This window comes from Caretta caretta, chromosome 1 (genome assembly GCF_965140235.1).
Source record: "Caretta caretta isolate rCarCar2 chromosome 1, rCarCar1.hap1, whole genome shotgun sequence".
NCBI lineage: Eukaryota > Metazoa > Chordata > Testudines > Cheloniidae > Caretta > Caretta caretta.
Genome location: NC_134206.1, coordinates 286272275 through 286287515, shown reverse-complemented (window position 1 = coordinate 286287515; position 15241 = coordinate 286272275). Strand labels below are relative to the sequence as shown.

Genomic DNA, 15241 nt, shown 5'->3' with positions numbered 1-15241 from the left:
AGTTTGTTGGAGACCCTCCTCTTCTCTCATTCTGCATCTTTCCAGGTCCCTCACTCCATCTCTCCCTTTCTTTACCTCTTTCCTTTTCTCTCTTTCTCATCTTGCAATTCAAAAACTGGCAATCTCTTGAAGTGGTGTCAAGCAGAGTCAGCCCCCACCCTCAAGGCCTTTCCTAAAATTTGCTACCTCAGGCTTCCTGAGACATGGTGCTATAATGCTAACTACTTCCAGCTGGATGTCAAAAGGAGAACTCTTAACACTTTTTTTTTTTTTTACTGGTAAGTACATTTCCCATGCATGTCTGCTATGTCCTCTTTTAATAGCATCCTTGCCTGTGCTCTTGCTAGTTATCCTCTGCTGCCTCACATTGATGTCATTGTACAGAGAGGAGATCGCGCTATTGGCTGTGCTGAAGGTTGGCCCCAGTAGTGGCTTTAGAAGAGCATTAGCAGTAATCTCAACATTGTGGCCAGCATCTGGGAAAGTGTATTATTGTCTCTAAATATATTTTATAAACAATTGCACGACGGAGAGTTGGGAATGCATGTAAGCCTTAAGGAATTAGTCCTTTCTGCAGACACCCTGCCTTGGCTTCTGCCTCTATGACTCCTCCATAAAGAATGGGCTGCCAGTTTTTAACTCTGAATGACCTGCTCATGCGTTCTTGAGGGGGAAGCCTGACCTAACATGTTCTCCACTAAAATGTTGCAGATGCAGCAAAATCTTTCACTGAAATATTGCAAAAATTGAAATGAACAGAATTTGCTTTTTTAAAATAAATAATAATGAGGTAAGATGGGCATGAAGGAAAATCCAATAGATGTGATTTTTAAAGAAAAAAAGACTTCACAAAGTAAACATTGAAAAAAGGTAAACTCTTATTTTAATATAAATTATTTATAGGTTATCAAATATAAATGAAGAGATTTGTGATCCTGATTTTATGATTCTTTAAAACAGTTATAAGGTTTAAATCTACCACAAAGAGAATAAAATGCTACTTGGAGAAACCATTCTGATATCTGTTTAATTAGAAGAGATTTTATATGTATTCAGAGCACAAAGTGGGCTACTATTAGATAAGACATTTATCTTCATGAGTTTGGAATGCCATTATATAACATGAGATACAGCCATGAGTGCATTGCGGCAAGTAATACTTTATAGAGAGACAAGAAATGCCATATTTTAATCAAATGTATTGGACATTATGTGCTGTTCATTTTAAAAAAAAGCTGGCTAGACTGGTTTTCCGCTTGTGCTGTTCCTGGATTTCTGCCTAATCACCTCCATTGCACTTCAGTTAATTCGTGTTTATGGTGCTCTGTTGCTAATCCAGTTTCAATTCTCTGTCCTTGTCTCCTCTTTCAACATGTAAGCCATGCCTGCTCTGTGTGGCACTATGTCCCTGTCTAGTGGTGGCTAGGTCAGCTAGAGATAGGTGAGCCTGACAGAACTTCGGCTGACAGAGATGTTCCTTTTAGCTCAGGCAATAGAGGCTCATGCTCTAAGATCAAGAGGTTCCAGGTTTGATCCCTGCTGCCGATGCCTCACCGAGGAGTGTCAGTGTTATAAGTGTGAACAGGGCGATCCCCTGACTGTCTTCCTCTGCCTAGAGTGTTGCCTATTTTGTCCTGAAAGGGGTTTGCCGAACTAGTCTGGGAGAGAGCAAAAGGTCTTGGAAACACCAAGGAGGCCCCCTACATGGTGAGGACTTTTCCCACTGTGAGTAATGCCTATTACTGCTGCAGAGAGGTTTGTCCTTTGGCTGACTAGATGTCCTCATTGCTTCGCTGCACTTAAGCAGCTTCAGGCCTGCAATGCCTCATTAAGGTATGTGAGATCCTCCACATTATGGAGCTCGCTAGTGAGGAATAAACTGGACTTGTGAATCGAATGAAATCTACCCTAGGATTTTATGTTGTTTGTGGGTTGTATGGTGTTATTGATGTACCCCCTCCAAATCCATCCTCCCCTTCCTTTTATATTTCCTCTATATTTCCCCTTGCAAATAAAGTGCACTTTGATAGGTGGTTCATCCATTACAGAGGTGTCAGAAGTGTATATGTATGAGGTATCAGACTAGTTATGGGGTAAGTACTGGGTATGGGACAGTTGAACCACATAGCGAGGTACCGTAAGGTTCCTGATTTCTTTAAACAGTTGGATGGAGGTAACACCAGTTAGTAGCTAAAAACTGAGGCCATTGAAACCCACTGCAGGCAAAGCAGAAAGATACTGGGTAAGAGATCCTGTTGATGATTAGCTGCCCTTAGGGGTACAACCTGAAAACTCCCTTACAAACATTTTTTACAATGTTCCCCTGGTCTTCCATTGTTGCTCTGATTCTCCTGGCTCTTCCTGTGGTGCTCTGAGCTGCTCATGTAGCCTGAAGTTCTCTTTCCCACTCCTTTGATATGTACTTGGCTCTCCAAAACTGCTTTGGCTGGTACAGCTGCTCCCTCCAGTAATCCTGAAACCACTTGCACTGTTCTCCCAAAGTTACACTGGCCTCTGGTGCTCCTGTGTCATTCTCTGCTGCTTTATTGGCTTAAGGCTCGTTGAACGGGTAGAAGGCAAAAATATTTAAAGTGTTAAAATGTCTAGCTAAGCTAACAACCAAGAAGTGATTGAAATAACATGTTATTTCAGCATGTTGTGCACCATCAGCTTGATACTTCAACACTTACACTTGAGTAGTGGAAATGATAGGATTTTTCAAGGGGTTTTATTGTTCACCCTGTTGTATAAATAGAGGATGTACAAATGCTTTAGTTTGAGTGGGGCTGAGGAGCTGCAGGTGTGTTTGGACAAAATATCCCCAAACAAGTGAAAATAGATCCTGTATTTAAAATTAAGCCCAGACACTCTTCTCCCTCTTTTTTACAAGGCTCTGCTCCCCTGTGTATCTCTGTGTTGTTGGCAATGTTTCCTCAGCTCCTAAGGCCTCACTTATCAGCTGGCCCAGCCAAATTTTTCATCTCCCTGTTTTAGTCTTGTCTCTGATTGTCTGGCAGTGTTTCTCATTCACTTCAACCATGTCTCTCAAGTCCTCTGGCAGCATTTTTCAGTTTCTCATGTCACACTTCTCAGTATCCTGTGACAGTATCTTTCAGTTCTGCCTGCAGTGAATCTTAGTTTCTTCAGCTGTAACCCAGTCTCCCTCTGGCCTGTTTCTCTTAGCTCCTCTCTCTTGTCTTCCTCTGGTCTTCCAGGCACCTCTCCCAGTTCTCCTGCTGTCACTGAATTTGGTGAAGCACAATGTACTGAAGCTGCAACCAAGACACAAAGCATAACTTTCCTGTATACAGTGCAAGGTTTCCTGTCCAAAGTATGGTCTGATAAATATATTCAGACTAGCAGAAAATTTTATTCAGAACAATAGGATTCATCTGGTCACATGCAGTTTACAGCTTTGGGAAGTTTTGCTAGATGTCTTATTTTAGAGTATTTCTGTTTCATTTCCAAGCATACATTTCACATATTAGATAATACAAATATAGCTATGCGAGTATGGTGAATTGTTAAGCCTCTGTTGACTTGACACAGTAGTATCGTAAGTAAATTGATACAGAGAATGCCTAAGAATCATACATTGAGAGAGCTATTAAGGTACAGAAATATCAGAAGTTGACCAGGAACCTCAGCCAATGGGAGCTGCGGGGGATGGCATCTGTGGGCAACGGAAGCACGCGGAGCCCCCTGGCCACTCCTGTGCCTAGTGGCTGCGGGGACATGCCAGCTGCTTCTGGGAGCCCCCTGAGGTAAGTGCCACCCAGAGCCTGCACCCTGAACCCTCTCCCGTATCCTAATCCTCTGCACCTGCTCCAGCCCTGAACCCCCTCCCACACCCAAACTCCCTCCCGGCGCCCACACTCCAACCCCCTGCCCCAGCCCTGAGCTCCCTCCCACACTCTGAACCCCTAGGTCCCAGCCCAGAGCCCCTCCCGCACGCTGAACCCTGCATTTCTGGCCCCAACCCAGGGCCTGCACCCCCAGCCCAGAACCTGTACCCCTTCCTGCACCTCAACCCCCTGCCCCAGCCAGGAGCTCCCTCCCACACTCCAACCCCCTTGGCCCCAGCCCAGAGCCCTCTCCTGCACCCCAAACCTCTCATCCCCGGCCCCATCCCAGAACCCGTACCCCAGCTGGAGCCCTCACCCTCTCCTGCACCCAACCCCCTGCCCCTGCCCCAGCTCAGTGAAAGTGAGTGAGGGTGGGGGAGAGCAAGTGACGGAGGGAGGAGGGATGGAGTGAGTGAGGGCCGGGCCTCAGAGAAGGGGAGGGCAGGGGCAGGGCCTCGGGGAAGGGGAGAGGGAGGGGCAAGGGTGTTTTGTTTTGTGCGATTCGAAAGTTGGCAATCCTACCTCATGCTTTTGTACAACGGGGATCTTATAGTCCCAAGTAAGTATTTAATCATTGAGCCTTGTATTATTAAATTGCAGATGGCATTTCTTGGCAATTCAGAGTTAAACTTACATTCTTTTATGTCACAGAAAGATATTTAGTGTTCATTTTAAAGACAAAATCAATGAACAATTACTTGCTTAAAACATGTTTTAATAATATAATCTGTTTAAATTCCATAAATATCTCAACAAGAATCAACAGGAGAGCACAGTTTTATTAATGTATCTGTTTTTTACTATTGCACTAGTTTATCTTTAGTTCCATTAAAGAACTCCTATCAAGACATCAAACAAAGGTTAATTTAGGCAATAGAGTGATCAAAGTAGGACTTTAAAAATATCCCTTGAGAGAGATTCTGTAGTAAGTGAATTTGTTTCAAGATGGTGCCGTCTATTTTTCATTGTCAACTAGAAGAGCCAAGAAAAGAGATGACGGTGGAATATTTCCACAGCCCACACAAACCCATTGGCCGCAGGAGTCCCGTGTAAATGACTGGCTATAATGCTACTTTCTCCCCAGCTGCAATATTATGATATGGCAGAAATGGAGTTCTTTAGAAATGGTATGAGTAATGGGCATGAATCTTGCCACCTCCCCCACCTCAGTCCTGCTCACCATCTCAACAGTACTGATAGAAATTGATAATATTTTATCGCAAAACTAACATAAAGGATGCAACGCTGGACATAGAGTATTTCCAGATGCAAATGTTCACATGTTCTTTATTGGTATAGTACATCTGGGTTTTATATCCTAAATCTATGGACTTATTTTACCTCATTGTTATTGTTCTTAAATAATATGGATTTCTGGTGTTTTCTGTGCAAGCTTTGTTCCTTGGATTTGTTGTGGAAAGATAGAATTTGGCAGGGGCATGGACGTGATCATTTTCTTTATAGCAGTATTCATACTGGAAGTGTTCCGTAATCAGTTACATGTTGTTCTGAGCTATAGAATCCTCATGCTCTATTAACTATGGCGTTAGGAAAATGGCTGTTGGCAATTTTCCATCATGTCAGTGCTTTTAGTATTTACTAAACATAGTAGTTAGTATTTTAGTAAATTGCATTTTCTGAAGGCTACAGAATTCCCTTTTTCACGTATTTGGGAATAAGAGTATATTTCTTTTTTTGATATGTGTCTTATGTATCATAGCAGATGCACATCATGTACTGGTACTGTAACTTGGAATTGCAAAAGCCTAAGTTCAGTTCAGTCTCTGCCTCAGTGTTCATTCTGTCTGTGTGTCTTTGATCTAATATACGCTGAAGAAGAATGTTTAGAATATAAGTAGCAGAATTCAAAGGAGAGAAACTTTTATATAAACCATTATAATACCTTTCTTCACTAGAAATTTTGTGGAAGGTACTTTTTCATACTCACTATTACACAGCAATTCATAATATATATGCAGATATTGTTTAAAATAAAAGACTGTTCATATTCCAATCAATACAACCAAGATGATACATAATTCAGCTTTAATGGGACATTGAATTCATTTTTCAATTCAACATTGAATGATTTGATGCTCTTTGAAATGTAAAGCTGTGATCTATGGACCGGGGTTATAAAAATCTAAAGTCATTTAATAATATGCATGTCAAATACTAAATCAATGGGTTGCTGTTTTATTTTCTTAAATTATATACTGGCTTTCACTAAGTATCAGACTCAGTAGTCTGAAATGGTATCATGGTTTCTCTTTCCAATTACTACTTATATTTTACTTATTTTTCTTCTGATAGATTTTTTTTCTCCCTCCATTATTTTTTTCCTCTTGGAAACTTTAACATTCACATGGCATTTAGCATCTGCTGTTTATATCAAAAGCTCCCTGAAAATCTCTGCCATTGTTTATGCCAGTTAATGTTAGGTAATACTTTGTAGTGCAATAAGAAGCAATAAAAAAATCAACTGTAAACTGCTGTGTGTCAATGATTTTTCCTCAGGGTCTGGTCTGCAACAAGCTATTTGATTTTGACTGAACTAATGGCATATAGACTTAGACCCTTATGCTAGCTCCATAGACTTATGTCCATATATCCTTTCAGTGCATATCTTATGTATAGAAAGATGTTGTCTAGGGTAGGTACTCAAATAATATGGTGATGGGTGACAAAATAAGAAAATGGATAGATAGAAATGTTACTCAAAGAGCCACCAAATAATATGATTACCCTCTGGTGTGAATTTGAATGTGTACAGTATTTCAAGTAAAGACATCAGAAGTCCCTTAAAATAGCAGCCTAAATTTTCAAAAGTTACTAATAATTTTGGGTACCTCAGTTATTAGGTGTCCAATTTGAGACAGCTTAAAGGGCCCAGGCTTTCAGAAGGCAGGGATTCAGTAGTTTTGGAAAATCAGGCCTGTTTGAAGGGCGTCTCAAGTTGGACACCCAAACTCACTAGTCAATTCTGACAATGCAGGCCAGTTTGTCCTATTCTTTTAAAATCATTTAAAAAACAAATTAGAAGTGCTTTTCTGCTGCAGCATTGAAGCAGATGGATTGATTTTAAATCAAGGCGATTTAAATCACCAAGTGAAAAGCCTCGATTTAAATAATCAATTTTAATCAACTTTTCCATTTTACTTGTTACTTTCTAAAGAAAGATGCATTCTCATTAAATCCCATTAAAACATGTTGATTTATAACTAAATAGAACCTTTACACTAGATTTGGTACATCTTCTCACTACGCAAGAGAGTACAACACTATAACTATATACATTTATTTAAGCAACCATATAACTTAATATTTTCAGATTCTTATTAATTAATTGTACATTTTTAATATGTTAGAAAATGGTGAATGATATATTGCTTCTTTACTAGACAATTAACTTTTTCCTCATGATTTGTGTCAAGCTGCATTAAGATGGTAACTGGAATTAAATTAAACATATAACAGCATATAAAATTTATTTTTCTTAAATAAGCTCTTAATATAGTATATGACCTATTTTGCCATATTTATAAAACTTGTCCTCAAAAGTTAGATTCCCCTCCCCCATGATTCTGTCTTTATATAGAAAAGCAGCCTTTAACTCACAGTTTTTGAAAATGGCTAATAGATTCAGCATATTTATTTTTTATTTAAATATTTGGAGAGATTATAATAAGTTTAGGTTTTAATGTATTTTTATTAATTTTGATTTTATTTTAAACAAGTTTATTTTTAAAAAGAAAAATAGATTATAATTTACATAATAAAACATTTTAAATAAAAGGAATGTGATTTTTATTTTTTTTAATTGATTTTTATCCATCATGTGTTAAAGTCAGTTGGAGTCCTTCCATTGACTTTAGAGGGCTTTCAATTAGGCTCTGGTTTAGAAGAAAGGGGGTGACTGATTTTATATATGTTAGACAAACATCTTGTGACAGGATCCCACCAAGGTGGAGCCTGGGACTGTGGGACCTCTGTGCCCCCTGAACTCTCTCCAGCCTGGGCTGTCTCTCACAATGCCTTGCTAGTGACAAGCAGCGAGCCCCTGCAGGCTCTGTGATCACTCAGCACAACCGCATGTGGAGCCCCACCACACCCAGCTATACTGCATGAATGCTCCTAGAGCCACTTAGGAATCACACAGAGAAAGGCACCAGAGCCAAATCCCCCCAGCTCCCAGCACTGTATCTCAGGAATATACCGTCTTGCACTGCTCAAGATGGGCGGTGCAGAATTATTAATTGGTTCACCACTTCATCTCTGGAAAGTGGACATACATTAGCCTTTGCAAACCTGAGCAGATTACCAAACACTTCAGGCAAACCCACTGGTAAAGATAAACAGTTAAACAACTTTATTGACTAGAAAAGATAGATTTTAAGTAATAGGCAAAAAGTCAGAGTTAGTTACCAACAGAAATAAAATATAAGCACGCAGTCTAACCTCTCAACTCTATTAGACTGGGTAACAACTAGACTAAGCAGTTTTTCTCACCCCACTGGATATTGCAGTTCATAGTACATAGATTTCACCCTTGAAATCTGGGCCAGTCCCCTCAGTTCGAGTCTTCAGAGTGTCCTTGTTGCTTGCAGTGTAGGTGGGTGAAGGAGAAAGGCCCAGCATGGGCCTCCTGTGTTCGGTTTTATACCCTCAGTCCATGGGCTTGTAAAACACAAGTCCAGATATGTCTGGGTGCATTGCTGAGTCTCCAGGCAAGGTTGAGCAATCCTCCTGATGTGGCCTCATGCATGTGAGTCATTGAATTGTAGCTCCCTTGCTGGACAATGGCTGTTGATGGTTTTTTTCACACCCCGCCTGGGCATTGGTTGCTTTCCTTGCTGTTGCCGCTGGGGAGCTAATATCTGGCTGGTTCCCCAATTTACAGCATATTTTAGTGACAACCATACAACACGATTCTCATAACTTCACATGCATTAATGATATGCATATATTGATAGTGAAATGACTTTCAGCAGATCATACATAACCTTTCCTCTGATACCTTACAAGGCATGCTTTATATGTAATACCACAGTTATATACAGATGAGGAATATGGGTGTGTGGGGGGTGCTCCCCCAAGGTACAGAATGTCACACACCTGTCAAGGATGGTCTAGATAATACTTAGTCCTTCCTTGAGTGCAGGGGACTGGACTAGAAGACCTCTCAAGGTCCCTCCCAGTCCTATGATTCTATAAAATAAAAAGTGAAATTACCTGCTCATAGATTTTTGTTAGAAGTAAACAAACTGAAAAAATAGAGAGAAATTAATTTTTACTAACTTCTTAAGTATTACTTTTAACTTACAGTGGACACAACATTTTCAGCCAGAACTGTGACTTTTTCTAGTTGATGGTGTCCCTTAAAGTGTATGTGGCTCATTAAAAGGTATTCTGCTATAGAGAAGCATCCTCCACCAATTAGCAGTACAAGGGAATGGTTCAGATTAATGAGAACTGGGTAGCAGAATGTCTCAACAGAATAAATCCTTGCTATAAACAATATTTTTTGACAACAACCTTTATATACAACATTACAAGAAGCTTTGAAAACAGAATATTACCAGAAGAATGCAGATTAACTCAAAACAGTTTTGGAGAGTGGGATTTTTCTAGCAAAAGTTATGAATTTCCAGGAAAACATGTGGATAATAAATACATGTGCTATGTACCTGGTGTTGTGGAAAAAAGACCAATTTATGACTAAGACATGGGATACACTGGTGAAGAATGATATCAGTGCTGTTACAAAAGTCAGTGAGATCTAGGGTGATTTGCTCATATATGCTGGTCACAGAAGTTAAAGCTGTGTGAGAGCAGTTTTACCTTTCACACCCAACTGTTCCAAGATTTCCAAAAAGGTTGCGGAAAGAGTATGAATAACTGGTTTTGGGGTTAAGGTTTTACTTCCTGTTTGACATGCACAAGTAGCTGTGTCCCAGAGCTGCCAAACTGACACCAGAGGCTTGAAGTAAATTTGCATCCCAGAGAAAGATAGCATTGCATCTTGGATAAATATAGATTTTGTTTTCTCTTACTCTTGTTTCACCCTTCCCAGACTGGTAGGCCCACCAGTCAGTGTTTGTCTGTCTCAGGACACCAGCTGTCTTTTATCCCTTCAAAGGTCCTTTGTATGAAAGTTCCCACCTGAAGCTTTCCTGAGGTTTTGAGCAGGCCTCCTGAACCTAGTCAAACTGGTTTATGTGTTTCTCCAGATGGGATAGAGGTCATCGTCAGAAGTGGATTTCTGGTATTGTCCATCAGAGCTCCAGGCAGTTGGACTCTGTCTACAGCCCTTGTTTTGAGTTCCTACAGGATTTAACCCTTAGCTACTTTCCAGTCAGCAATACAATAACCACCAAACCCACAGAGAGAGATATATAACAATAATAAAAATGTATACAAGTATCTCTGACAACTTTCTCATTGGATAAGGAATGTCTCGATGCAGGGAAAGGAGAAGCCAATGGGTTAGTGGAAGAATGCAGGAGACTGACAGAAGAATGGGAGAAAAGGCCCAGATGCAGGGCATTCCTGTTGAGGGGCAGGAATCTTGCTTTCCAGTTAAGCACACCTAGAGTCTGATCCTGCTCCCACTGACTTCAGTTGTGCAGGAACGAGGACCTCATGCTTTCTCAGTTGTGGGTGTCAAGGGATCTGGCATAAATAAATGAGAAAAATGAAAAAGCACCATTATTTGTCCAGATTAAATTGAAATCAGAGGAGTGTGAGTGTAAGTATCATAGGTAAGGATAAGAATGCAACTTTTAGGGTAGAGGATCTTTAAGACCAGCTTAAATGGTTCAATGTTAAATTGACAGTTTCTATTTTGTATCATGACTATAATCACTAATAAGATCAGGCAATTATATACTAATGTTGAACTCACATAATTATGAAGACAATTAAATATTTGGAAATAAGATTCTGTGATGTTACATGCAATTTTTATTGTTAGAATGCTTTCCATCAGACTCTCAGAGAGCTGAATGTCAATCAAACACATCTAAATGCTTTCCTTGCTATTGAATAATTGTATTTTTACCATTCGACAGCGCAGTACATTATAGTGTCAAGATCTTGCACCTTTTCTCCTTTATTTCATTTCTGGTGACTTTATTTTGACTGTATAGTTTTTATTCTAAGTCATGAATTTAGTCTTTATGAAGGTTAAGAGGTGGAAGCCCTCTATTATGTCAGTAGAGCATAGGATTCTCTGCACTGCTGTATCAGGAAATCTCAAGTAACAGTTTTATGTTGTATGAGGATATTATTCTTTGTCAGTAATAACAAGCACTTCTATTTCTACAGCGATTTCCACATAATCAAACATTCACAAGTGCTTTACAAATAATTTAATTAAATAGGTAGTAGAATAACAGGATGCACCATACACAGTAGCTATTCTATATCCAGCAGCTCACATTTTCTGGTTAGTACAGAACAGTCTAAGCAGTACAACGTGTGAAAGGTATTTCTATCAAAACATGGGCATCATCGCCTTTTTTTGCTATTGTGTTAAGTCAAGATAGAACTGTGTCTCACCCTGTTCCTTAAAAAAATACAGAAGGAATCTTAATGGATGGCAGCTTCAGCAACACAATATACCATCCCTAATTTCCTATTGGTGTAATAAGAAGTAAAACCAGATTCTTTTGTTGGGACTTGAACCTGAAACACTGTGGCTCCTGAACCAAAAGTTTAATTTACTGAATTCCCAGTTATGGATATGGATTTCTTATGTCACAAGATCAAGCATATACTGGAAGTTTTATTCAAAGACAATGTCAATCTGAGTAGCAATAACAAAATCTACAGAATCAAGATCTCCCATTGCAAAATATCACTTATCCATTGGCACTCAGATTTTTTGACAGAATAGTCTAGTTATATAACAGAAATATTCAGGGCCTGATTCAGAGCTCATCAAAAGCAATGGGACTTCAGTGTGCATTGGATCCAATCCCTCTCAGTTAGGAAAAATGTGAATATTTCCAAGCACTGAGGTGTACCCTATGATATGTTAAGTGTTTTAATACCATGTCTATGGGCTTTGAAAGACTCCTGAAATTACCCATATTAGGGTGGGGGGGAGGACACAGAGGCAACCAAGAGCATTAACATAGCAATATTTTCTGGAAACCAGCGTGGCCCCCAAGCACTCTACTGTTCTGTTATCACTTTATCAGTTCCATAAAGCACTTACGCACATGCTTAACTTTTAATGTGCGAGTAGTTTGAGGCTTCATAAATGCTTTGCTGTCCTGTCATCAACAATCTACCTGCTGCTAGCAAAGCAGTTAGTTCTCCAATAGACTGGGGGGTCTGGAAGTCAATGTTAGTTTTGCCGTGGACTTCAGTGAGGCCTGGATCTCACCACTCTCACTGAGATCTCACCCAGGAACTTTTGGTTTCTCTGTTTTGGCTCAATTGTTTGTACCTGTATTTCACATGTCAATTATAACTAACTGCAGTGATTCCAAACAATCTGTATACTTCAAAATGTTTAAAAAAATGTTATTTTGAAGTTACTATAGTAGCGAGGTCTAGGACTATTGAGTCACACTTTTTTGTTTGTTTAATTGTGTCATTACAATAGCTACTTCTACGTACCGGTGAAGTTTCTGTGTGACCTGGTGCCTGGGATAGACACTGAGAATGCCACACTCGGGGCAGACTGGGTAGACCATCCCCAAAACTGGTGGTTTACTCTATAATTAAAGTCACCAAACCCGTAACAAAAGAGCTTCTGCAGTGACACACTGGTTAACCAGAAGCCAAACACAGTCCTCTTTAGGCATTCCAGTCCTTGACTCCCATCCAGATGACCCAATCTAATACAGTAAAATGACCTAATCTAATATAGTAATATAGAACCCATTTCACCAGGTTCTTACTGATCCCAAAGGATCAGTATGTATTTCAGATTTTACCCAAATATCACACTGTCAGCCAATCCTTAGTAAACTAAGTAAAGATTTATTAATAAAAGAAAAGAGAGTTATAAATGATTAATAGGTCATATACATATAAATGGTTGTGAAGTCCTTTATCAGGTTTGGTGCTGTGATGGAATAGACTGCTGGTTTGCAAAAGTCTCTCTGCTAACTTCCAAAAAATTGGAAGGTCCTCAGTTCATAGTTGAAGATGCTCCTTTTAGCTGTAAATCCATAGTCCAGAGAATTAGAGCAAGAAAGAGGCAAAATAGAGATGTCTCAGGTGTCTTCTATATCCTCTATCATGTGCCTGGAAATATACTGTCCCAAAGAAATCCCACAGCCCAGTTGCCTGGGAAGTTACTGGCCCAACAAGGTTTGCTGAATTGCAGGGAGTGGCCACTGGCTCCCTGCTGTTTGAGACATCCTCAGGAAGAGGTATCTGGATAGGATGAGTTGCTTCAATGTCCCATTATGAGAATGGAGTGTCCTTGATGTGCCATCAACACAGCTGTCTAGCCCTAATGTAAATTCTATCTGGGGTGTATCAGCCAGGAACAAACATGTTTTAGATGCAAGTACATCACCAATATTCATAACTTCAAATACGAAGATGACATATGCATATAAACAAGATAATCATACTTAGAAAATTGTAATTTTTCCATTGATACCTTACATGACATACTTTGTGCAAGATTTGTTGCAATTATAGAACAGTGGTAATATCAATGCTATAAATGGTCATCTTTAATCATACAGCATCACATCCTGACTCTGCAATTGGGATACTTCTAGTTATTTTGAATATTGAAGTAGCTACTGGAGTCTTCTCCTGCTCCTGCTGTGGTCAGTGACTATTTTGACTTCAATGGAGGCAAGCCTGGGCTTTACTTGACGATCACCTGTGGAGCTACTTGAGACTGGCATATGTGAAAGTTCTAAATTCATACAGTGTTTCTTCGATTTCTGCAGTGAGACTCCCACTGGTGGCCCATTTTCTTGGCCTATTGTACCACATATTCCTGTATCCTTCCTAAACCTGAAATAAGCAACCTTGGGAAATGTATATCTTAGAATTGATAGAATTGTTGTTAGCCATATGGTACTTTTATTCATCTGGGTAGAGAAGCCAAATAAGTCATCCTCCAGTAAACCCAGGTTTACTCCCATCCGTAAGGCAAGTTACATACTTTTCACCTTTTTACAGTAAAATTTCTGTCAAGTTTGAGTGGACCTTGCATTCTCCTCTGCCCACTTGTTGAGCCCAGATACTATTGGGAGAAGTCCCCTGCCCTCTTTCTGCTGTGTGCTTAAAGGCTGGCCCCATTCTCATCTTTATGTTTTGTCAGTCTTTGTGTCATTATGGAATTGCTCCAGTGGTTTCAGGAGTCCTAGAAAGAGAAAAAGGGAAAGATACGTTTGAGAATTGTCAGAATTCTTTCTTCCCCCAGAGCGTGTCTGCCAGTAATACTACACACAGAATAGGGCTTCAGTGTACAGTACCTGCTATTTTAAGAATTTAATTTGAATGGTCACCTGTCATCTTGAAGGTAGTCATTGTGAAGTATTACTTCAGAACTTCCGTGGATGTTATCCATTGCCTTTACTGACAAGCATCTTTGATATACAAGATGTCCCCGACTAAGTCAGTGTCAACAAGGAATAAAATTCATGTTGTGTTTGGTGGCGGTCTGTGTTATTGTTTTGTGTAATGGACCTGGGGCATGAATGGCATTAAATAAATTAATATAAATAAATAAGCAATAGAGTGGATATTTTAAAAGGTAAATAATATATACAAAATCTACTCCCATTAAAAATCCAGTATTTGACTGTGTTACAAGATGGAAATCATAAGATATGAGAGAACAAATAATGAAGTAAGAACCAAAGAAACTATTCTTATTAAAATGATTTTTATAGATAACATTGTAAGGGGAGAACTCAAATGAACAGCTTACTTTTTACATAGATGTTATTAAGAAAAACCTAATGGTTTATAACTTTTACTTACAATAACTTTAGAGCATAATAGCTTCCACAAGCATGTTAAAACACATTTTGTTCTGTTTCTAGATCTATTAGCTGTGCCTAAGCATCCATATGCTGCTATGGAGAACTGGGGACTAAGTGTTTTTGTGGAGCAAAGAATACTGCTGGATCCAAGCATTTCTTCTATATCCTACTTACTGGATGTCACCATGGTTATTGTACATGAACTATGCCACCAGGTATGAGACATGCAATCAGTTATGAGAACTTGGTACAAGCCTGAGAGATCAAATGTATTCTGTTTCAAACTGATATTCTTACACAAATAATTGCACATATTTGTTATAGCTGTATTGAAAATAACTTGGAGAGCTCTAAGATATGTCACAAAAATGCAGAAATCCAGAAAAATCAGATACAATGCAAAAGAGCAAATGAGTGGGAATGAAT

At 39.3% G+C, this 15241-nt stretch overlaps 1 protein-coding gene across 1 annotated transcript in view; it reads left to right on the top strand.

Moving 5' to 3' along the window:
- Positions 1-15241, top strand: part of TRHDE (thyrotropin releasing hormone degrading enzyme) — a 319124-nt gene that overhangs the window by 128130 nt on the left and 175753 nt on the right. Inside the window, exon 4 of the mRNA XM_048835753.2 lies at positions 14876-15030. Within this exon, the coding sequence (XP_048691710.1) occupies positions 14876-15030 (155 nt within the window). The remainder of the gene's footprint in view (positions 1-14875; positions 15031-15241) is intronic.